General features: G+C 38.3%; 2 protein-coding genes, 1 long non-coding RNA gene and 1 pseudogene across 3 annotated transcripts in view; 1 reads left to right on the top strand and 3 right to left on the bottom strand.

The window, feature by feature from the left end:
- Positions 1-1,559, bottom strand: part of LOC131324605 (large ribosomal subunit protein eL29z-like) — a 57,422-nt gene extending 55,863 nt beyond the window's left edge. The window contains exon 1 of the mRNA XM_058356632.1: positions 1,552-1,559. The gene's annotated coding sequence lies outside the window, so the exon portion shown is untranslated. The remainder of the gene's footprint in view (positions 1-1,551) is intronic.
- LOC131324608 (uncharacterized) lies at positions 1,552-3,480 on the top strand. The gene is made up of 2 exons (XR_009199393.1): positions 1,552-2,043; positions 2,253-3,480. It is a non-coding gene; the product is annotated as an uncharacterized LOC131324608 (long non-coding RNA).
- Positions 3,481-9,371: 5,891 nt separating this feature from the next.
- Positions 9,372-13,815, bottom strand: LOC131324061 (WAT1-related protein At2g37460-like; annotated as a pseudogene).
- A 2,282-nt stretch (positions 13,816-16,097) lies between these two features.
- LOC131324060 (pectinesterase inhibitor-like) lies at positions 16,098-16,623 on the bottom strand. The gene is made up of 2 exons (XM_058355885.1): positions 16,341-16,623; positions 16,098-16,243 (listed from the first exon to the last, which is right to left on the bottom strand). The coding sequence occupies exons 1-2, from the start codon at positions 16,621-16,623 to the stop codon at positions 16,098-16,100; spliced, it is 429 nt and encodes a 142-aa protein (XP_058211868.1).
- Positions 16,624-25,424: the final 8,801 nt, after the last annotated feature.

The following is a 25,424-nucleotide window of genomic DNA, read 5'->3' as shown; positions in this document are numbered from 1 at the left end:
CAATATCAGTCATTCAAGGACCAAGGTATAGTTACTGTTAACACATTAATGGACCTCATGTAAACTTAACATACATGAATCCATCCATATACATGCAAACACATGAAGTGCTAAATCTGGACATGATGATATACATTATATTCAATACAAACAGTCAAAATGGCTATAACCAACAAAAGATGTCAGTGCATTGAATGTAGTAGTCTTGGGAAGTAGTCTACATTAATATGAACAGAACGTTTATGGATAAAATTGGTGCCAACAAAAATAAAGCTATGTACTATAATAGATGCCCTCATTCTAGTGTTATGCGGCTTTCACTGTGGTGAGTAAAAGTGCCATCAAACTACTTCTTTCTACGTCACCGGGATAGCTCTACAACATCATTCAATTTAAGATCTAGTTCCAAGATCAACATAGTTTTACACCGTTTGCATACTATCGGCCCAACATTTCTCGAATCCTCCAGCGATCAAGAATGAACCAGGTATGAATATATGAATATACAGATTCTTATTTCAAGAAAACTTCATATTTTCTTTAACGGAAAAACATGATAGTTCTAACTATGCTCTGATACCACATGTAAACTATAAATTTTTAGGATCTAGAACATCATGAATTTTCACTGTTAAATACATACTGCGGAAATACATACCTTGAACCGGACGTGAACCGGACGGTATCCAAGCATAATAGAAGAGCAAGAGGTTTCTCTATCCTGACCCTTAATCCTTAGATACCAGACCCAACTTACTTAGATGGGGTAAGTCTAGAATTTCTCGTATGGGTGGTTAGAGGACCTTACTCTGATATGCTTATATAGCCATTTGCCCATCATCAATGGACTTATTAAAGCCAGCGGATGGCTTGAGTCAATAATGCAGACATATTGCTTGGTGACAATGATGCTCACTTATCATGTGGGTCACACACATCTTATCACCCTCATAATGCTCACATGCTGCCTCGGCATGTGGGTCAAACATAAATTATTCTTACAACACTCGTAACTTTGCCATACTCATGCATTAGGACGAAAAGAATCTGTCCTCAAGATAATAAATTGCCACATATATAGCAGCATGTCTTTGGCTTCATAGTTAACGTCATTGCTCATAGTAGTTAATTTGTGGCTGGATGCAACTTTACACATAGCAAATACTACTACTTATTGGAAGGTACGCATAGCAATCACTCATTGAATGATTGAATAAGGTACCACAGTACCTGAAGTTCATTGTTAGAATAATGAAAAAATATTGTGATTGATTATAGTTGATAGAATCGATTGAAATTGACTAGGATCTAGGATTTGATTATCTTTCCATAGTATAGGATTTGATTATCTTTCCATAGTATAGGATTTGATTTTGTTTCCATGTTTTAGATTCCACTCTTATCCCTTCTTGCTTTCCTAGAAGTGGATTGGCGTGTTGGAAGGATGGACGAAACCATTTTTGTTGAAATACTCAAATACCCTTGTTTGCATGCGGTGAGTGTATGGTTGGGTAGTGTTGCTGAGGTTGTTTTGGTAGTTTTGCAGCCTCTGATTGGTGTTTGGGGTGTGCAGACCTTGGTTTTTTTTTTTTTTTTTTACTTTAATGGGTTTTGAGACTTTCAATGTTTTCCTTCCATGTCCTTTTTTTCTTTACTTCAGTTTTTGGTTTGGGTTTTTGTGTGGGGGTGCTTTGGTAAAATCATGGCTGGATTTTGTTGGCCTTCCCCCCAAACAGAATCTGTTTGGTCAGGGGAGAGTAATGAAAGAGTCTACAGAAATTTGAATAATAATCCTCTGCGGATTCGATGAGGTGTGCTATATATTTCTCACTCTGTTTTTTGCTCTATTTCTAACTCTCTTCTAAGATTGTGCAGAAATCATGGGGGAAATATGAGTATTTACTAAAAAATTGAATGCTAGATTTGGAAAAACTCACATGAGAAAGAGTAGGTTCGACGGCGGCAACGGTGGAGGCCTGACAGGCGCCGGCTTTGGTAAAGTCATGCGTGGATTTGGTTCGCCTTCCCCAAACAGAATCTGCAGTTCGGTCAGGAGAGTAATGAAAGAATCTACAGAAATCTGAATAATAATCTTCTGCGGATTCAATGAGGTGTGCTCTATATGTCTCACTCTGTTTTTTACTCTATTTTTACTCTCTCCCTATGATTCCATGAGTGCAGTAATCATGGGGGGAAGGAAATGTGAGTATTTAGGGAAAAATCGAATGCTAGAGTTGGAAAAACTCAATGAGAAGAAGGAGTCGGTTGGAGAGAATATAGTCCGAGTCCGGAATCTGGAATCTGTACCAATCCGAGAGACGGTGAGAGATAGTGTGAGATCGAGAGAGATCTGCGGGGGCCGGTGTCGGTGGGTGAGAGAAAGAGACATTGGTGGTGTTCCGGCGTTGGTGGTGTCGCCTCTGGTGGTGGAGAGAGAGAGAGAGAGAGAGACGGCAGCTGCAGAATGGAAACCTCTAAAAAGGTAAACTTCCTTTGTAACTTTGCCATACTCATGCGTCAGGAAGAAAAGAATCTGTCCTCAGGATAATAAATTGCCACATATATAGGAGCATGTCTTTGGCTTCATAGTTAACGTCATTGCTCATAGTAGTTAATTTGTGGCTGGATGCAACTTTACACATAGCAAATACTACTACTTATTGGAAGGTACACATAGCAATCACTCATTGAATGATTGAATAAGAATTCACAGTACCTGAAGTTCATTGTTAGAATAATGAAAATATTGTGATTGATTATAGTTGATAGTATCGATTGAAATTGATTAGGATCAAGGATTTGATTATCTTTCTATAGTATAGGATTTGATTTTGTTTCCATGTTTTAAGATTCCACTCTTGTATAAATACAAGAGCCTATGTCATGTGGATATTCACTCCCATATTTAACATGGTATTAGAGCTATAAGATCTAGGCCTTGTGAATATTTGCTCTAGGCGGGCGGCCTAAGCCTCTCGTTGCTAGGGTTGTCCAAGAAAAATCGAGAATCGTGAAACCGGTCCGGACCGAACCGAACCGATCCATGCCTTTTGGATTTTATCAGTGGATTAATGGTCCGAACATGGATTTGAAAATTAAAAAACCGTGAGATATGGATTAAGATTGAATTTTTATTTTAAAACCGTGGATTAACCAAACCAAACCGTGAGATGTTTAATAAATAAATAAATAAATATATATATGTGTGTGTGTGTGTGTGTGTGTGTAATATTTATAAATGGTTGAGTGGAAATGGGACTAGTACCTTGATAAAACACATGCTAAGTAAAAAATCCTGAGAGTCAGAAACTTATGAAACAGACAACACTAGAATCATATGCACAAGTAAAAGGAGAACCTCATAGTGGAATTGGGCTTTGGAGATTTGACCAGAAGGCTTGTAGAGATGTTTTGGCTAAAATGATTATCATGGTTGTAACTGTAATGTTGCAGTTTGTAGCTTATTGCAAGGTAATGTTTCTCTTATTGCTGGTCACTTGAACTGAAAATTTGCCAATCTAGACTGTAATGTTTCTCTTATTACTTGTCACTTGAACTAGAAATTTGGAATGATATGTAATACAGTAGTTGAAGTAATTTTGCATTTTTTAGTGTTTATGGAAGGAAATCCGTGGATAAAATCGGGACCGAATTGTGACTCACGGTTTGGAATCCAAACTGTACCGAACTGTAAGACTTTTGATTAAGATTGGATTGTATTTTCTAAAAACTATGAGATACGGATTAGGATTGGATTCATACGAATCCGATCCGATCCGGACCATGTACAGCCCTACTCCGCTGTCGTTCGCCAGACACTTAGTTACTTTGTCAATCTCCTTCATGCTTTCCGGTTGCCTACACCCACCAATGCTCATGGCTTTTCAAATACTAGCTTCAATTCTTTGTTTTTCGGCTTTTCTTGGTTTCTCCTAATTTTCTTCATGGCTGTTCTCCCGGCTCCTAGATCTCTTGATCGTTTCTCTCTCCTGGCTTCTCTTGGCTCGGCTTGGCTTATTATTGGTTTCTCTGTTTTTGTTTTCAAACTCAAGTAGACCTACTTGAGTTTGAGAGAAGATGTTAGAATAATGAAAATATTGTGATTGATTATAGTTGATAGAATCGATTGTAATTTATTAGGATCGAGGATTTGATGATCTTTTCATAGTATAGGATTTGATGATCTTTTCGTAGTATAGGATTTGATTTTGTTTCCATGTCTTAAGATTCCACTCTTGTATAAAATACAAGAGCATACGTACATGTTGTTATCGAAGTTAATAAAATATCTTCTCTCATATCTAACATTCATGTTCATTAAACATGTCAATCCAATCTTTCTGTATAATAAGCTGCTGAAATCGCACCAGGAAATGGGACTTAATTTGTTGGCGTATCTGAAAATCATCTTGCGACATGATGATGATGATAAACAAAATAATTGAAGGTTGAGAATATACTTGATATATTGAACAGAAGATGTTATATACAGTTTTCCATTTACTTTCGTAACTGCCGGTTGAACATCAGTAAATTCATATAATTGCTTCATCCAATCAACTTCTTGAATCAATCGAAAGCAATGACGGATCCACCAATGGTCATACGGGGCCATGACCACTCTGTTGTTTTAATTTTTTTTTTTTTAAATACTGGACAACATGGTGGCCTCCCAATGGTGGCAGAAACTGGAAAAATCCTTCTCTTCAATCTCATGTGACTCAACAAAACAAATCACGTGGATGGTCCCCACCACTAAAATAGAAAATAATAATTTTAGTGACACACTCAAACTTACACCCAAACACACTCACCATTCATGTGAGTGGTAGGTGTGTATTTGAGTATGAGTTTCGGGATCGTACTAACACCATTGAATAGAAAATTGTGTTCCACAATACTTTACGGCTTTACCAAAACGTTCTTGATCAAAAAATTAATTTAGGGCTTTTACAGCCTGTTTGGATGGGGGATGGAGTCCGGATTTGTAAGCGGCCGGATTTGGAGTCCCGGTCCCATGTAAATTCGGTGCTTGGGAAGCAAAAAGTGCAGATGGATTTGCAAACTTGGGATTACAAATCCACCTCCAGGCGGATTGGTGAACGACGGGGTGGGGGGTGTCGTCACTCAAGTGGGGTTCCGCGCGGTGGTTGAATGACCTCTCTACCCTGGCCTTTTCTCATTTGTCACGCGTATGGGTCAAGAGAGAGAGAGAGAGAGGGTTTAGATGAATTAGGCTGTGATGAATCTCGGCGGATTTGGGTTTTGATTTTGGGTTTGGATGAATTCAGCTTTTTACAGGAAGAAGAAGAAAGGAGGAATTATATGGTGTGGCACATATGTATGCTATCCTAGGAGCTTCAGTAATCTAAACGGTCCAAATGCTATCCTAGAATTTTCAGTGATCTGATGGTCCAATTATTTTGGTGTGGCACATACTGTTTAAACATTTGTAAGATAAATTGAAAGTATTTTATTCCAAAATTAATGGCAAATATTAATTTATTCTAATTAATATAAAATAAATCAATTTTGAGCACTAAAAAATAAAGTGGGGGCAATTTAGGCTTTAACATCTTATCAACCCTCCAATTCACTTTCTAAAAAAATCATCTAAACGCCTCATTACAAATCCACCATTCTTAAGAGGTGGGATCACCATTCTTAATATATCACTCCTCATTACATATCCACCTTCAAATCTGCCTTCATTCTATATTCACCCAAAACAAATCCTCCATCCAAACGGGCAGTTAGGGAGCACATCACACACTTGGCTCTCTCTCCTGACGGCTGGGTTTACTCTTTGAAAAGGAACAAAAAAAGAAGGCGCACTCACCTCTAGGCTCTCTCTCACCTCTGGCTTTGGGTCTCTGAACCACAGGTAATTTCCCTCTCTTTCTATCTTTAGGGTGTGGACCAGTTTGGATTTTAATATGTTTGTATTAGTTGTATAAACTATAAAGCTCCAATCAATAATGGATCTGGCCACCAATGGTCATATGGGGGCCATGGCCACCTCGTTATTTCATGTTTTTTTTTTTTAAATACAGGACAACATGGTAGCCCCCCAACGGTGGTAGAAACTGAAAAAATTCTTGTCTTTCAATCTCACGTGACTCAACAAAACCAATCACATGGGTGGTCCCACCACTAACATAGAAAATTGTGTTCCACAATACTTTATGGCTTTACCAAAACATTTTTGATCAAAAAATTAATTTAGGGCTTTTAGGGAGCACAACACACACCTGGCTCTCTCTCCCGACGGCTGGGTTTATTCTTTGAAAAGGAACAAAAAAAGAAGGCGCACTCACCTCTGGGCTCTCTCTCACCTCTGGCTTTGGGTATCTGGACCACAGGTAATTTCCCTCTCTCTCTATCTTTGGAGTGTGGACCAGTTTGGAATTTAATTTGTTTGTATCAATTGTATAAACTATTAAGCTCCAATCTTTGCAATTGTTTTTATCAGAGCACACACCTGGCTCTCTCGCACCTGATTTGTTGTTTACTAACCGAAAAAGATTTGTTTATTTTGTATTTACAGATTATTGATATGAGAAAAAAAAAAACCCCCCCAAATTGTTCAATTTCAAAGGTCAATGTTGGTGAGTCCTCGTTACCAGCTTATACTACAACTAATATACCAGTATTCGAAAATATTGATATACTAGAGGTCAATGCTGGTAAGACCTCATTACCAGCATCTACTACTACTGATATACCAATATTCGAAAATTCACCTACAAAGTATCGAAGAATTGAAGTTAAGGAAATTGATGTGAGTTTGTTGGAGCGTGACCCTGGATTACGTAAGCAGATATGTGATTATGATGTTAACCAACAAAATGAAATTCGACGAGTTTATATTAAGCTAGGCCCTTGCCAACCTATACATTCAAAATACCCAAAATCTAGAAAAGAAAAGCACCTACGCAGTTTTCAAAGTGCTTGGTTCAAGGTATTTCCATCGTGGCTAGAATATTCAAATGAGAAGGATGCAACTTTTTGCCTTCCGTGCTTTCTTTTCAACAAGTCCACTGGAAAATCTGGTCATCATGGGCAAGTTGCATTCACAATTGAGGGATTTAATTCTTGGAAGAAAGCTATGGATGGAGCCAAGGGTGCTTTTTTGAGTCATGTGGGAAAAGATCCAAACTCTTTCCACAAAATTGCCGAAAGATCATGCGGGGATTTGATGAATCAATCGCAACACATACAAAAGGTGCTCGATAATTTCACTTCAAAGCAAATTGCAAACAATAGACTACGGTTGAAGGCCTCAATTGATACGGTAAGATTGCTCGAGGTATTGCTTTTAGAGGGAGAGAAGAAAGTGCTAGTTCAATGAATCGAGGAAATTTTCTCGAAACATTAAATTATGGTGCGTCTTTTAGCGAGAAAATGGCTGACTTAATAAAGAATGCTCCCAAGAATGCAACTTACACAGCCCCAATAATCCAAAAAGAAATTCTACATGTTATTTCAACTAAATTGCAAAAGGAAATTCGGGAAGAAATCGGTGATGCAAAGTTTTGTTTGATTGTTGATGAAGCTCGTGATGAGTCAATGAGAGAGCAAATGGTAATTGTTTTTAGATTTGTTGACAAAGATGATTTTGTGCGAGAACGTTTTTTTGTAGTTACTCACGTTCCTGACACTACCTCAATAACTTTAAAGAATGAGATTTATTCCACATTGTCTCATCATAGTCTCAATATTCAAAATATTCAAGGATAATGATATATGATGGTGCGAGTAATATGAGGGGTGGCTGGAATGGTTTGCAGGCTTTGGTTTCGAACGATTGTCCATATGCTTATTATATTCACTGTTTTGCGCGTAGATTGCAATTGGCACTAGTGGCAGCATCGAAAAAAGTTGGTGTTGTTCATTGTTTCTTTGCAAAATTGCCTAAAATTGTCACTATTGCCGGTGCTTCGTGCAAACTTTTTGAGGAATTGAAATTAGCTCAAGCGAGTGACATTGAATATTTGTTATCCATTAATGAAGCCTGAGAGTGGAAGTGGACTTAACCAGCTTAGCACTTTGCAACGACCTGCCGATACTCGTTGGAGTTCTCACTTGAGATCAATTTCTACCATGATAAAGTTGTTTAGTGCCACATGTGTTGTTTTGCTTAAAGTCAAGGTTGAAGGAAATAGTTCCCAAAGAGGAGAAGCGAAATGGGCGTATGAGGAAATGACCACATTTGAGTTTGTCTTTATGCTGCATTTGATGAAAGAGATTATGTTGATTATAGATAAACTTTGCCAAGCTTTACAGTATAAGACTCAGGACATTTTAAATGCCATGAATCTTGTTTCATCTACCAAGGAACTTCTTAGAAAATTTAGAGTTGATGGATAGGATGCTTTAAATTCAAATGTGATATTATTTTGCGAGTCACGAAAATATTGATGTGCCTGATATGAATGCTCGTTATATTGAGAGAGGTGGTCGAGCTTGCCATCAACAAGATGAGTTCACCTTTCAACATCATTATCAAGTAGAAATTTTATGTGCTGTGATAAATTTTCAATTGCAAGAGTTAGATCACCGATTTAATGAGGATGCCATGGAATTGCTTAGTTTTGCCTCAGCTTTGGATCCTCGAGATGCACATGCATTTTTTAGGATTGATGATATTTGTCGGTTGGTGGAGAAGTATTATCCGGAAGACTTTAGCGATCATGAAAAACTATTGATAAGAATGGAGCTTAAACATTTTGAGCATAATGTTGTTCGGCATCCGGAATTCAAACAATTGGGGAGTTTTTCGAGGCTATGTCAATGGTTGGTTGAGACTAGAAAATCAGAAACCTATTTCCTTGTCTAAGGAGTGGTGTTACTTGTGTTTACTCTTCCAGTTTCTACTGCAACTACAGAAAGGGCATTTTCAGCTATGATTGTTGTCAAAACGAGGCTTCGCAACAAAATGGAGGATGAGTTTCTCACACACACACGCCCCACCATTCTCAGACCAACTCCGGCCGGCACGTCCATCTCCAGAATAGTAAGTATTTGTCTTTTCCTGCCCCAGTGGCATTAGATAAAGGTACTCTGTTTACTTTGTATGAATGCAATGATCTCCAGCTGGGAAGAATTTTCAATTTTTTGAGGAGGGTAAAGAAATACAACCATTGATTTTCTGGGGAGTTCACTTGATAATCAAATTTGCCTAGTCCAGTTTGTGGTTCTCATAACAATTCCATGGCATATAAATATTGAAAAGGTTGATAATCAAATTTGCCTAGTCCAGTTTGTGGTTCTCATAACAATTCCATGGCATATAAATACTGAAAAGGTAGACATAAGATGTGGTTGGCACCAGATATTAAATGACTACTTTTTGCTACGTGCCCCTGTCAAAGTTCATTAAAATCAGTAGCGCTTATGATAAATACTTGTATTTCATCTTTTTATAAGCGTATGCCTTTTCATGTATAATTTCCAGTTTGTGAGGATTTAGTATCTCATTTAGGTTTTCTGGAATCAAACGCTGCTGTATGGCATCTCATGAACAGAAGCAAGAAAAACTACGACATTTCTCTTCTGGCTCATTTTTCTTCATACGATAAGTTGCAGACGCAACAAACCCCTACATAGACGAACTAAGAAGGTTTCTTAACATCAACTATTAAATAGGTTCACCTTACCTATTACGGTATACAGCTCAGAAGTAGAGTAGATATTTGACAAATAATTCACCACTATCAACTTCATTCCTTAGAGCTAAGTAATTGCAATACAAAAATAACCTATATAAGTTTCTCTTTTCCGGCACTATTTCCCATATAAATGAAAAGCTTGGATAAATAACAAAAGGAAGATGCTTCGGAAAATGAGTTTGGTACTGTTTATTTCCTTGAATTACCTGAAGTTAACCCCATTAGAAAATTCAATTGCTGGGCTTAATCTGGTTTCCTTTGTCGCGCTTTTGTTCCTCTACAGTCATGGTTCCTTCGTTAGACGCATTTATGGTGATGACGCCATGACATGGAATTAAATCTCCATTGTTGCCACTATCTGTCGGTTGCTTAGCTTGTGTTGTTTGCTCGTCAGTTATTAGAGATTCAGACTTGTAATCCTTGCTTTTACCCCATATGACAAGATATAGTCTTGCTACTATGACCATTGCGCCCATTACCCTGTAAATTACGCCATCACCTAGGTCATTTCCCCTTTTAACCAGCTGTTTGTTATTAAGAATGTGTATTGAGAGATTACCTTCCCAAGGTCATTTGGTGAGCCAATATAAAGGAACTCATCACAGCAATGATCACCATGCTGAGTGGGCTGAAAGCTGTTACGAACACGGGTCCTCTGTCTTTCATTATTTTTTTTTTTGATCAGCAAAAAAAGTTTTATTCAGAAATCTTGACAAAGGGTACATCAAGATGGGGGAGGGGGAGGGGAATCCAACCAAGAGTTGGATGAAAAACAAAATAAAATGTTGGGGCAAAGGCCAAACACACCGAAATGGGCCAGGCCAGGCCCAAAAAAATAAAACCCTAAAAGCATATGGGCCTGACCCACACCTCGAAGGGCTCAGCCCAAAAAATTGGGCCACGCCTAGCCTAGAACCAAAACTAGCCCTGACAAAGTGCAACATCCACTGCCGCCACAACAATACAATAGCCACCGTCATCACATCACAACCTGGCACCACCCAAGCTCTTACCTTTCCATACTCACTAGCTATATCAAGAACCAAAATACCAATGTCTAGATCCCCTGATACCAATTTCCATTCTCTGTCTTTTGGCCGCTAAAACCAAACTTCAAAGTTTGAAAGCTCCAAGTCACCCAAAATATGCAGGGCATTCCTCACTTGGACTAAGAAACAACCTTCATAATAATTCAGCATCACCATTCATCACCCCATCAACAGCAAATCAGAAACAGAAAAAATTCAATCCGAAACCAGTAAAAAAATCAGCATCAGTCATATAATTTCTCGGTGAAAGAGAACTCTTAGCCCTCCGAAAGATAGGAGTTGAAAAGAGCATAGTAGCTTGAACATCAGTGAATGAATTACTCCTCTTAGCCCTCCTGATAGCGGGAATAGGAAAGGATCTGTGACTGTGTCCATCATTAATGCTTAGATGTTCCTCTGAAGAGGTGCGAACCTGTTTCTTTGAAGACGAGCGAATTCTTGAACTTCTCCTTCTATCATGTCCCTCACTGACATTACATCTTCGTCCTCGAAATCAATCCCCAGTGTGATACCAGCTATTACAGTGGTTCAGCTAACATTGGTAACTTACTACAACTTTTTGTTTTTCTAAAAACATGCACGCAGGGCATAGTCTGCTCGGGCTTTGCTTACTACATTCAAGGAGTAATAATGAAAGACAGATTATGCCTTGCGTTCATCTGTCTTTCATTATTACTCCTTGAATGTAGTTAGCAAAGCCTGAGTAGACTATGCCCTGCGTGCATGTTTTTAGAAAAACAAAAAGTTGTAGTAAGTTACCAATGTTGGCAACCTTGTTCTCCTTCTCTTATTAAACATCCTTCTCTGTGGTAGTTGCAAAATTTTAGTTCTAGATTAATATCTATTCTAACATAGAAATGTAGAACAAAACTTGGTCTGAACAAATTTTTGAAGTTGTGTCTGTTGGGGTGCTTAGTTAGATTTTGAAGTAAATTGAACAAGAGAGTGAGATTTATAAAGAAAGGATGGGTGAGAGATGTTATAAGGAGAAGTTGTGAAAGGCTTTTGTTAGATTTTCATTACATCAAAGTGAGTACAACAAGGCTCTATTTATAGAGCACTTCCACCAACATAGAATTCTCTAGAATTGTCTAGCTAGAGATAAGCACATGTGTATTACAAAGATCTCCTTTTTCTAGTTTTAACCCATGTGCTTAATTACAAAACATCTTTCATGCTTCTTCTAGAATTATCTAGTTCTACCCATACAAATATCTTCTAGTGTAATTATTACTTCTACACACTTCTAATACTCATTCTACATTATTCTAGAAGATTACAAATTACTTATTCTAACAGTGTCATGAAAGTGATTTCCTATATTGTTCTAAGGACAAAACAAATTTTACAACTACGTTTACTATAAATGAGTTAACCGTTAGGGCAAAGTAGTAAAATTACTTGAACTCAACCACCCACTCATACACCTAATATGTTGTTTGATTTTCTTATCCATTGAGAACATTCTAGCTAAGAAAGAAATTTTTGTTTTTCTATTTATTCTCCTTACACTGTAAACAACTGCCAGGAATTTAGCGTCCCAATTTATAGACCAAACACTGGCTTTTCCCCTTTCCATTATAAGCGCCACTACTGCTCTCTGGGCTATTCCCAATATGCATATCCAAGCAGTGAGGGAGAGCTCTGCGGGATATGTTCTTAGCGTGATTGCCTGGATAAACACACAAGATTAACATGATCTCATAAAACATGTAAATTTTGGTGTCTGTTAGTTTATAGCTATATTGACGTACTTGAAGGTTCATGAAAGCTGCCCAGTTGAAGCATCCAAGTGTGATCATTAACGACCCCTTAATTGAATATTTAAGAGTTAACCCGGCCCCTTGAAGTTTGGGAGCACTGCTTCCTTTTGCCCTAAACAGCTCAATAATTGGGCCTTTTAGTGTCATGAGCATGGCTCCTGCAACAGTGGCTACTGTCCCCATTATCTTAGCTTGGCTGCGAATGCTATTAATCTTTAACTTCTCCATCCTACCATGGGAAAATTTATGGACATAAAAAAACCATATCAGACATGTTTGTAAAAAACCCATTTCTGTGTCCATGCCAGTGCATACTTATGTTGAACCTCATAGTATTTTTTATTGTATGGTATTGATTACCTTAGAACCCATGCCATAACAAAAGTTATGGCGGGAAGAATGTTGGATATTGCAGTTGCTGTTGTGTATTTCATCCCCAAAAAATATAGGTTCTGGTCAAATGACTGGCCTGCACACACACACACATAGGGAGAGAGTAGCTTGTAAGGAGGTCATTGCATGAGGAATACGAGGGAATAAAAACATGTGTAATATTTGGTGGGAAATTACTCGAGTAAGCTCAGCAGCATAATTTTGGCAAAGATTGAGAAAGTCATCTTCGGTCTTCTTTTCCTGTTAGAAATGTTATGTCAGCGGTTTTTGTTACTTCTATGGAATTTTTCACATGTAGAGAGAGAGAGAGAGAGAGAGAGAGAGAGAGAGTTGTCCAAAATGATTGCAAAGGGGACCATGAAAATAGTGGCAAAGGCATGGCGGTACACAACAGATACATAATTGCTCATCCCCTCATTCAATGCTACCTTGGAAAGGATATCCATCCCTGCAAACCCAAATTGCAAGAGAATGACACCAATGAAAGGCTTCATCCTCTGATACAGCTTACCCATAGTTACACACTGCTCTCTTAACTACTCAACGTTCGTGAAAAGTAGTGCTCTCTTGCTCTCTTTATTTATCATTTAGATGCAACAATGGCACTCTCTTATATAGGCCCCAGGGCACCAGCAAATTTACTTTTTTTTGGTCAAATGGAATAATTAGGACTATTACTCGTATTCTTGAAATGAGGATTGTGGAAATCATGGAGCCAGCATACGCATTAGTTATAGGCCCCGTTCAAATGATAGGAAAGTATGAGAAAAGATGAAAAAATCAACTTTTTCATAAATTTTGTCATGTTTAGTTACCAAAAAAATAGTATGAATCACAAAAACACTTTTCCCACCAGGATTCACTTTCCCTCAAAATGCATCTTGCAAAAAAGTAGAAATTTATTTTTCTAGGAAAGTTTCCTCAAGCCCGGAAGCACTCTCCTTGTCTTAGTAGTGAGTTGACATTCAAATTATCTTTTCCTAGATTAGTTTGTTTCTTCAAAGTATTTTTTCCAGGAAAAAACAAGATTTTTTTTTTCTTGAATGTATTTTTTTTTAATCTTAGTTTTATGCTCCAATTTAATTGCAACTGGCACTGAATAATCACTCCTCAGGGCCCCAATCGGGTTGCCTTTCGGGTTTCGCCGTTGGAAATAGATCGGCCTTTGGAAGAAAACATAGAAGGAAAGTCAGTTAAATAAGTGAAGGAGGGATGGTCTCTAATTTATACACATTCTTTTAAATTCAGGATCTTCATTTGGTATTTTAAAAGGAGAAGCAGTGGCAGAGGGATCCTTTATGATCAATAAGAATTTGTCTCTAAAGGAGGGTGACTTGAAGAAATTATTATTATCAGATTTTCTCCATTTTATTTTTGAAATGATTACAAGATTATAGGTGACTTTTGAAACATTGGTTCAAACCACCCACCATGTGCCATATATCAATTCATTCATCAAGTCACCAATAAAAAGTAATGGGACCAACAACATGAACCAATTATATGTGAATTGAAGCACCAAGTGGTAGAAATTTGATGCGCCCGTGTAATAAAGGACTTTGTTAGGTGTGAATCTTATGTGCAGGACTTGATCAAGAGTTATGTGGTGGGGCGGGACTGGCCCATAAGATTCTATTCGATTTTGGACTCTTTCATGTATACTACTAGTACATGTTTTGGGCTTTGCTGGAGATTACTTCCTGCTAGTACATTTTATAGGAACAAAACATTAATTGAAAGTTGATGCATGTGTCATCATTTACCAATGATGATCAAAACTAAACAAAAATGTTCAGTCAGTACTAATAGCTGTTATTTAGCTATCAATTTTACAAACGGAGAAATGATAGAAAACCCATACTAACCTGTTTGACTAGAGGCAGCCCCGGAGTAAGCCCCACAAACTCATGAGGTTGGGCAACCAAGAAATTATTTTTGTAAACCCAACAAAAAAAATTAGTTTCAAATTAAACGAAGAAAGCCCATTCTAAAACTAACAGAGATGAAACGTGAAACCCTTGCCTTGTCTACGACTCCACGCCGGCGCCATTCGAACTCGGATCTTCGAGTTGTATGTTTTTTTATTTTTATGCCATGGTGAGCAACCAAAGTTTAGGATCGAACTAGAGCAACCCAAATATCAGAGCCGGCACTGTGTTGACCACCAACCTCATTCTCTCACAACCACCACACCACACTTCAAATCTTCGATACACGCAACACTCCACGCATAGGCGCAAGCCGCGCAACTGAAAGAAAAAAGGAGAGACAATGAATGTTGCTAAACAACGTTTGTACCTAACAAATGCATAAAGGCAAAATCTAATTGTGGTTGGGAAAGTCAAGATCACAAAATCTGGTCACCTATTTTCTTAGTAATTAATAATTCCTCTTTGGTCACTCCATGTGCTGTATTGGATCAGGACATTTTACAAAGAGTTGGTGTGTGGGGTTGGGGTCCCCCATGCACAATGCACATGATCACACCCTAAGCTCCATGTCTACACCCACCAATAATGTGTCACATGGAAGATCTTTGGAATTGCAAGAAAGTTTAGAAAAACATCTTTTTGTGCTCCTTTCAAAGTGCTTGGCCCTTATGGTTATGGTGACTAATGGGTTGTTGCATTTGGTTGTCTACACCCACCAATATATATACCCATTTTTCCTATTCTTCCAGACTCCAGTACTCTTTCAACTCTCACGTAAATCTACCAGCTATGAAGCCAAAAGAGGATTGTCTATTTTGTTAGGTGCGAATCTTATGCGCGGGACTTGACCATGAGTTATGTGGTGGGGTAGGACTGGCCCATAAGATTCTATTCGATTTTGGACTCTTTCATGTATACTACTAGTACATGTTTTGGACTTTGCTGGAGATTACTTCCTGCTAGTACATTTTATAGGAACAAAACATTAATTGAAAGTTCATGCATGTGTCATCATTTACCAATGATGATTAAAACTAAACAAAAAATGTTCAGTCAGTACTAATAGCTGTTATTGTTTTTGGTTTGTTGTGTATATAGATATTGTGACCTAGTTGTTGGTCACATAACCTCTAAGTTCTTGTAGTGGCAACATTGAAATTTTTCTCAAATTATAAGTATTAACTGAAAATGAAATTTTGTGTAACGATAATAATGAAACTTGAAGCATTTTACAGGGATCAAAAAAGTAAATAAGCCTATACGAAATTAAGCCTGCATCGATGAAAACAATTAGACGACAAGAATACGAGCAATAGTCCTAATTATACCCCCAAGAAGTGAAGTTTTTTTATTCTCGAATGTGATTGGGCTTGGGTAAGACGGCGGGATTAAGAACACCCTATCACACTGATTGATCTGGAGTATTATGTAATTTCCTGCCAAATCCATATCTCTATAATCACGAGCAGCCAAGTATCTGCTTGCTTCGGCACAATTGTTAACCACCAGCTTAATTATATTTTAAAACACAACCATCGAGACGCTTCTTGAGCTCAACATCTTTTGTTTGCCCCTTTAGCCTGTTGATCTTGGTAAGGGCAGCTATGGAGTTTCTGACCGTGAGTTCAATTGCGACGTCTCCAAATCCGGTAAGATTTGCTGTGGCAGATCGACTATCAGACCTCAAAGTAGCCTTACAAAAACTAGGATTACTAGTTTCTGCACATACACCATCGACTAGATCTATTGTTCGTACAGTTGAGATACTCAACCAGAATACAAGTAACAAGAAGAAAAGACGAAGAGCATAGGCCATTCTTTTTCTCAATCAATCGGTTCTTAAAAGTAGTACTCTCCTGCTCTCTTTCTTTATCATTTAGATGCAACAATGGCACTCTCTTATAATATAGGCCCCAGGGCACCAGCAAATTTACTTGTTTTGGTCAAACGGAATAATTAGGACTATTACTTGTATATTCTTGAAATGAGGATTGTGGAAATCATGGAGCCAGCATACGCATTAGTTATAGGCCCGTTCAGATGATAGGAAAGTATGAGAAAAGATGAAAAAATCAACATAAATTTTGTCATGTTTAGTTACCAAAAAAATAGTATGAATCACAAAAACACTTTTTCCACCGGGATTCACTTTCCCTCAAAATGCATCTTGCAAAAAAGTAGAAATTTATTTTTCTGGGAAAGTTTCATCAAGCCCGGAAGCACTCTCTCCTTAGTAGTGAGTTGACATTCAAATTATCTTTTCCTAGATTAGTTTGTTTCTTCGAAGTATTTTTTCCGGGAAAAAGCAAGATTTTTTTTTCTTGAATGTATTTTTTTTAATCTTAGTTTTATGCTCCAATTTAATTGCAACTGGCACTGAATAATCACTCCTCAGGGCCCCAATCGAGTTGCCTTGCGGGTTTCGCAATTGGAAATAGATCGGCCTTTGGAAGAAAACATAGAAGGAGGGTCAGTTAAATAAGTGAAGGAGTGATGGTCTCTCATTTATACACGTTCTTTTAAATTCAGGATCTTCGTTTGGTATTTTAAAAGGAGAAGCAGTGGCAGAGGGATCCTTTATGATCAATAAGAATTTGTCTCTAAAGGAGGGTGACTTGAAGAAATTATTATTATCAGATTTTCTCCATTTTGTTTTTGTAATGATTACAAGATTATAGGTGACTTTTGAAACATTGGTTCAAACCACTCACCATGTGCCATATATTGACGGGGGTGTTTGGGAGCCTACTTTTTGATTTTTGATTTTCAGCTTTTTGACTTTTTGGATTATGGCCAGAATGTATTTTGAGTATGGTAGAGTGTTTAGGAGATTTGTGCAGAATGTATTTTGAAATTGTAGTAGTGTTTGGTAGATGATTGTTGAAAATGAATTATAGGTTGCATTTTTACCATATTGCCCTTTGTCTTCTTATAACAGTCACATGCGTTTTTTTGTTTAATTTTTGTTTACTTTATTATTGAATAGTTTTTAGGGGTAAACATGCACAATGGTAGAATATGGGTGATTTTGTTACAAGTGGAGCTTTGTTTCATGTTAAAAAACATAGCCAAGTGGAGGGGCAAATTTGGTAAAATGAAGGGAGTATTATGGGTATTTTCGTAATAGAAACTCCAAATCCGAAAATGAGAATCCGAAAAACTCCTCCAACCCAGATTTTAGTTTTTGGCTCCTAAACCCATAATCCAAAAATCTATTCTCCCAAAATCCATTTTGAAAATCAGTTGCCAAACACTCAAAATCTGAAAATGGGAATCCAAAAATCCAAAAATCTGGTTGCCAAACACCCCCATCAATTCATTCATCAAGTCACCAATAAAAAGTAATGGGACCAACAACATGAACCAATTATATGTGAATTGAAGCACCAAGTGGTAGAAATTTGATGCGCCCGTGTAATAAAGGACTTTGTTAGGTGTGAATCTTATGTGCAGGACTTGATCAAGAGTTATGTGGTGGGGCGGGACTGGCCCATAAGATTCTATTCGATTTTGGACTCTTTCATGTATACTACTAGTACATGTTTTGGGCTTTGCTGGAGATTACTTCCTGCTAGTACATTTTATAGGAACAACACATTAATTGAAAGTTGATGCATGTGTCATCATTTACCAATGATGATCAAAACTAAACAAAAATGTTCAGTCAGTACTAATAGCTGTTATTTAGCTATCAATTTTACAAACGGAGAAATGATAGAAAACCCATACTAACCTGTTTGACTAGAGGCAGCCCCGGAGTAAGCCCCACAAACTCATGAGGTTGGGCAACCAAGAAATTATTTTTGTAAACCCAACAAAAAAAATTAGTTTCAAATTAAACGAAGAAAGCCCATTCTAAAACTAACAGAGATGAAACGTGAAACCCTTGCCTTGTCTACGACTCCACGTCGGCACCATTCGAACTCGGATCTTCGAGTTGTATGTCTTTTTATTTTTATGCCATGGTGAGCAACCAAAGTTTAGGATCGAACTAGAGCAACCCAAATATCAGAGCCGGCACTGTGTTGACCACCAACCTCATTCTCTCACAACCACCACACCACACTTCAAATCTTCGATACACGCAACACTCCACGCATAGGCGCAAGCCGCGCAACTGAAAGAAAAAAGGAGAGACAATGAATGTTGCTAAACAACGTTTGTACCCAACAAATGCATAAAGGCAAAATCTAATTGTGGTTGGGAAAGTCAAGATCACAAAATCTGGTCACCTATTTTCTTAGTATTTAATAATTCCTCTTTGGTCACTCCATGTGCTGTATTGGATCAGGACATTTTACAAGGAGTTGGAGTGTGGGGTTGGGGTCCCCCATGCACAATGCACATGATCACACCCTAAGCTCCATGTCTACACCCACCAATAATGTGTCACATGCAAGATCTTTGGAATTGCAAGAAAGTTTAGAAAAACATCTTTTTGTGCTCCTTTCAAAGTGCTTTGCCTTTATGGTTATGGTGACTAATGGGTTGTTGCATTTGGTTGTCTACACCCACTAATATATATACCCATTTTTTCTATTCTTCCAGACTCCAATACTCTTTTAACTCTCACGTAAATCTACCAGCTATGAAGCCAAAAGAGGATTGTCTGTTTTGTTAGGTGCAAATCTTATGCGTGGGACTTGACCATGAGTTATGTGGTGGGGCAGGACTGGTGACGGCGGGTTTTGAAAAAGGGACGGAAGTAAGGTAAAAAATGGATAAAGGGGTAACGCTCACCACCCAAGTTAGGAACCAACGGGATACAGATATCACCACCCGAGGATTTAACTGGGGATACAGGACGTATAGATCGCTCACCACTCAAAAGAATCCACCTAAGAGATACAGAAATGATGAACAAGAAGAATTATCTTCTCACAAGCCAAAGGCTATTTTAATTCAACACACTCTCTAATGATTTCATTCATAGCAACACAATTTATAGGCAACTTGGAACAACCCTCCAAGAATAGGAAAAGACACTTACATTTTCAAGACACAAATTAAAAGGACCTGACCATAGACTAATAGAAAAAGAGTGTTGCTATAGGTACCAAAAATGGGGGAGGGAAAACGGACCGACGGCCGCCGGTGGGCCATCTCTGGCCACCAGACGGCCGATCCGAGCCGTTCAAAAATTCTAAAAAAAAGGGGTGCTTGATCGGAGCACCCCTTTTCGTGTGTATACATATACACACGAAAAGGGGTGCTCCGATCAAGCACCCTACACACCTCGAATGCCGTTGATTCCCGCGTTGGGCCCCTCGGTTTTTTTTTTTAGAATTTTTGAACGGCTCGGATCGGCCGTCCGGTGGCCGGAGATGGCCCGCCGGCGGCCGTCGGTCCGTTTTCCCTCCCCCATTTTCGGTACTCATAGGTTTTCTGATAGAAAAATGTGTTTGACTCTTGAAACTTAAAAAACACTTAGCAACTTAAAAAGACTCTTCGATCGACACAATGACTTCTTGAATAATTTCAAGAACTTTGACCGGCATCATTCTCCCCCGGTTGAGAAAACTCGTCCTCGAGTTTCCAAGGCTTGAAACAGTTTAGAACGCCGAATCTTGTCTGCATCAACCTTGTACTTGAAATTAATTTTTTCATACCTGAACTTTAAAACGACGCCAAAAACTAAATGAGTTGTTTCCTTCAAATTGTGCTCTAAATACGTAACCCATGGATTCTTTCTTGCAAAGTCTTCAATAAAATTCAAAAATGGATCCACATTTTGTTGCTCGAAAGATGTACCACGTTTTTGGAACTCACCATTTGCTTTAGAAACTTCTTCAACAATAGTTGTTTTTTCGTCGAAAATTGGTGATTCAATCCAATCAAAATGCTTTTTCACTTCAACTTCCAGTTTGCTCTCTTCAATATGTTTGACGTGAATAGCACTCACCATGGTACTAGATAATCGCAAAATTTGCTTTTGCCTATTGCTATCTTGAATATCATCGTTGGCCACGAATAAATTATCAATTCCACCATCAACGGGACCAACAACTTCATTAGCCACAAAAACAATATTCTTGACGTACACATCATGCAAAATCAAGAACCCATCTTCGGTGTATTCATCATAGATTGGCCGCTTACTCCAATCCACAATTGGATCTGGAATAATTTTTGTTGTAAAGGGCCATTCAAGAGTAGCATCGTCCACTTTGAAACTATCCTTGTCCTCCCCACGATGTGGATTCTGAAATGATTGTTGTTGTTCTTGTTGCTGATGTTGAAACACTCTAGCCATGGCAACCCAAGAGCTCTGATACCAAACTGACGGCGGGTTTTGAAAAAGGGACGGAAGTAAGGTAAAAAATGGATAAAGGGGTAACGCTCACCACCCAAGTTAGGAACCAACGGGATACAGATATCACCACCCGAGGATTTAACTGGAGATACAGGACGTATAGATCGCTCACCACTCAAAGGAATCCACCTAAGAGATACAGAAACGATGAACAAGAAGAATTATCTTCTCACAATCCAAAGGCTATTTTAATTCAACACACTCTCTAATGATTTCATTCATAGCAACACAATTTATAGGCAACTTGGAACAACCCTCCAAGAATAGGAAAAGATACTTACATTTTCAAGACACAAATTAAAAGGACTTGACCATAGACTAATAGAAAAATGTGTTTGACTCTTGAAACTTAAAAAACACTTAGCAACTTAAAAAGACTCTTCGATCGATACAATGACTTTTTGAATAATTTCAAGAACTTTGACCGGCATCAACTGGCCCATAAGATTCTATTCGATTTTGGACTCTTTCATGTATACTACTAGTACATGTTTTGGGCTTTGTTGGAGATTACTTCCTGCTAGTACATTTTATAGGAACAACACATTAATTGAAAGTTCATGCATGTGTCATCATTTACCAATGACGATCAAAGCTAAACAAAAATGTTCAGTCAGTACTAATAGCTGTTATTTAGCTATCAATTTTACAAACGGAGAAATGATATAATACCCATACTAACCTGTTTGACCATAGCCAATCCTGGAGTAAGCCCCACAAACTCATGAGGTTGGGCAACCAAGAAATTATTTTTGTAAACACAACAAAAAAAATTAGTTTCAAATTAAACGAAGAAAGCCATTCTAAAACTAACAGAGATGAAACGTGAAACCCTTGCCTTGTCTACGACTCCACGCCGGCGCCATTTGAACTCGGATCTTCAAGTTGTATGTCTTTTTATTTTTATGCCATGGTGAGCAACCAAAGTTTAGGATCGAACTAGAGCAACCCAAATATCAGAGCCGGCACTGTGTTGACCACCAACCTCATTCTCTCACAACCACCACACCACACTTCAAATCTTCGATACACGCAACACTCCACGCAAAGGTGCAAGCCGCGCAACTGACAGAAAAAAGGAGAGACAATGAATGTTGCTAAACAACGTTTGTACCCAACAAATGCATAAAGGCAAAATCTAATTGTGGTTGGGAAAGTCAAGATCACAAAATCTGGTCACCTATTTTCTTAGTATTTAATAATTCCTCTTTGGTCACTCCACAGAAATCCTAGCCGTACCGACCAATTTCAAACCGAAACCGTACCGACGGCCTCTCCGGGCTGTCTCCCGCCACCGGACGGCCGATCCGAGCCGTTCTAAAATTCTTAAAAAATAAACCGAGTGGCCCTACGCGGGAATAAACGGCATCCGATGTGTGTAGGGTGGTTAGATCGAGTACCCTATTTTTCGTGTATACTCGTGTATATATGTATACGCGAAAAATAGGGTACTCAATCTAACCACCCTACACACATCGGATGCCATTTATTCAAGCGCGGGGCCCCTCGGTTTTTTTTTTTAGAATTTTTGAACTGCTCGGATCGGCCGTCCGGTGGCCGGAGACAGCCCGGAGCGGCCGTCGGTACGGTTTCGGTTTGAAATTGGTCGGTACGGCTAGCACTTCTCGTCACTCCATGTGCTGTATTGGATCAGGACATTTTACAAGGAGTTGGTGTGTGGGGTTGGGGTCCCCCATGCACAATGCACATGATCACACCCTAAGGTCCATGTCTACACCCACCAATAATGTGTCACATGCAAGATCTTTGGAATTGCAAGAAAGTTTAGAAAAACATCTTTTTGTGCTCCTTTCAAAGTGCTTTGCCTTTATGGTTATGGTGACTAATGGGTTGTTGCATTTGGTTGTCTACACCCACCAATATATAAAACCCACTTATGACCGAACTAGAACAACTCAAATATCAGAGCCGGTGCTGTACTCATTCTCTCCCAACCACCATACCACACTTCGAATCTTCGATACACGCAACACTCCACGCATTAACAGGGATGGAGCCAGAAATTTCACTACGCAGGGGCGATCGTACATGTGAGAAAAAAATATAAATACACATGTATAATAACGTAAATACATTAAAACTCAAAATAACGTAAATACATAAATCAGTTTAACTAATAGGATCGATCTTGATGTGTCTTGTTTTTTTTATTGTTCATCTTCTTCTTTTTCATTCATCACAACTAAATGAATTCAGTCCAAAGGCTTTTATGTTACTTGATTTTACCAGTCAAAAAACAAAGAATTAGAAGTCTAGAATAACAATTGGGGAAAGATATACCTACAACGTAGATTTCACCAGAATTAATGATGGTTTCCAAAATCCCTTATCCTCCGTTACTATTTTCTCGAAATTGCCTTTAAAGTCTTAACAATTGAGGATGTTTGTGCCAAGAGAGAGGGAGGGGGTTTAGTGCGTCATTGAGATTTTAGAGTAAAAAGAAATAAAACTGTAAAATATTAAACTCAACTAATGAAAAGTGAAAGTTTTTTACTTAAATATTCACAATATTAACCCTCTAGTTTTATGTTTTGTTATATTTTAATCTTAGCCTTTCGTAATTAATGTTGGTATCCTTCGTATTTCAAATGTTACTATTATATATATTTTTTCAAATTCTACACATGGGCGAGCCTATATATTTTCATTGGAATTTATTTATTTTTACATATAAAAGTAGTTTTTTTTTTCTTTGCAGGGACGACCACCCCTACTAACTCCTCTCTGACTCCATCCCTGCATGCATAGGCGCAGTAAATGATTCCAAATTTTTGGAAACAATTCAGACGAAAAGTTTTCAATGCCCAGTGTAAAAAGTAGTAATCACTAATCAATCAATTGGTGTTGTGGAGGTGGGGTGGGGCCCTGGAGGTCTATATTGACTAGAGCATGTACACCAACACTAGGTAAAATACCTACTCAAAAATGTATGATTTCTACTTTACCTATCCATTTTCTCCTTCTACGCACAGCAGCTTTTTTGTAATTTTCCCTCTATCAATTAAATATTACTAGAAAATAATACAAACACAGTGTATATATATATATATATATATATATCACGTTCATATATATTATATATACTGTAAACCATATATACTGCAAACCTGAGATCGTGATCGAGGTCGCCGGAACCGGAACCGGACGGTCCGGACTTGGGCCTTTCTCCGTTGAATGCTTGATTCTCTCAAATAGTAGAGACAGAAACCCAGCCTTTCTTCGTTCGAGAGAAATCCAAATCGCCAGACCTAGCTTTTCTTTATTTCTTCGCCGGACCCAGATCGATTCCGGCGAGATAAACCCATATTGCCAGACCTCCGTTTCAATCGATTGATTTCAAGAACACCAAACCCAACCTTTTTTCGTTGTGGAGAGAGAGAGAGGGGAAAAGAATAAAAATTGGAAACCGAATGAATAGTTCCTCGGTATAGGTAGAGAGGTTTTTTCTCATATGTATTTTACATTGGAGTTTACCGAGAGACTGGTGCAGAGCAGTTTTGTCTTTTTTCTTAGTTAAAATAGCTAAAATTGCATGTTTACCTTGTTTGATGTACATGCTCTTAAGTGCGTGTATTTGAGTGAAATGGGTTTGAGGTTTAACTTCTTCTTCTTCTTTTCATTTCCTTTTATTAGCTTGGGGTTTTTTTGACTTTTTGTGAGTGTTGGTAAAAGATGAGTTATTTTGGTGTTTGGTGCGAGTCCTGGGAATGTTCACCATGGGAGCAATTTAGAGGCAGTTGATCGGAGGGTGAGGATTGCATAGCTGGTCTTGAGATGCTAATCCGTGGTTTGGGTGTTCTTGCTGCTGTTCTTGTAGGATCTGATACAGTGATACCCAGATGATCAAAGAGATGAAAGCCCTTGTGTGAGTCTCTCTCTCTCTCTTCATTTCATCAAAGTGGGGCATGAGGGGGGAAATGTTGTGGGTTTCAGCAGCACACAGTTTTCAGTTGATCTAAACGACCAGAGAGCGTTTAAATGGCAACCTAGCCCGGCCACCATGATGGGTATTACAAACAAATCCTATTAACAGGATAAAACAAAAAAAAAAAAATCCTATTACAATTTTTTTGGGATTTATTTTCTCATCTAAAGTCAAGGTTGTTTGGCATAATCGTAGGGAGAATAACTTCTACACGGAGGGTCCGTGCAGAAGCAAAAGTCCACCAAGCCAATCAAAACAAGCAAACTCAGCAAAAAGTGGGGCACCCAGCTAGGCGTGGGATCCTCTCCCTCATTTAACACTTCTTCGGCGACATCACTCCCTCAGGGCCTTATCCTCT

The sequence above is a fragment of the Rhododendron vialii genome, chromosome 4a (genome assembly GCF_030253575.1).
Source record: "Rhododendron vialii isolate Sample 1 chromosome 4a, ASM3025357v1".
Classification (NCBI taxonomy): Eukaryota; Viridiplantae; Streptophyta; class Magnoliopsida; order Ericales; family Ericaceae; genus Rhododendron; species Rhododendron vialii.
Note: the sequence above shows the minus strand (reverse complement) of the source record. Positions and strands in the feature narration are given on the sequence as shown.

Coding starts and splice junctions, on each gene's coding strand:
- LOC131324060 (XM_058355885.1), bottom strand. CDS start 16,623: ATGGCCTATGCTCTTCGTCTTTTCTTCTTGTTACTTGTATTCTGGTTG. Junction 16,244..16,340: donor GCTCAAGAAGCGTCTCGATG/GTTGTGTTTTAA, acceptor TGGATTTGGCAG/GAAATTACATAATACTCCAG.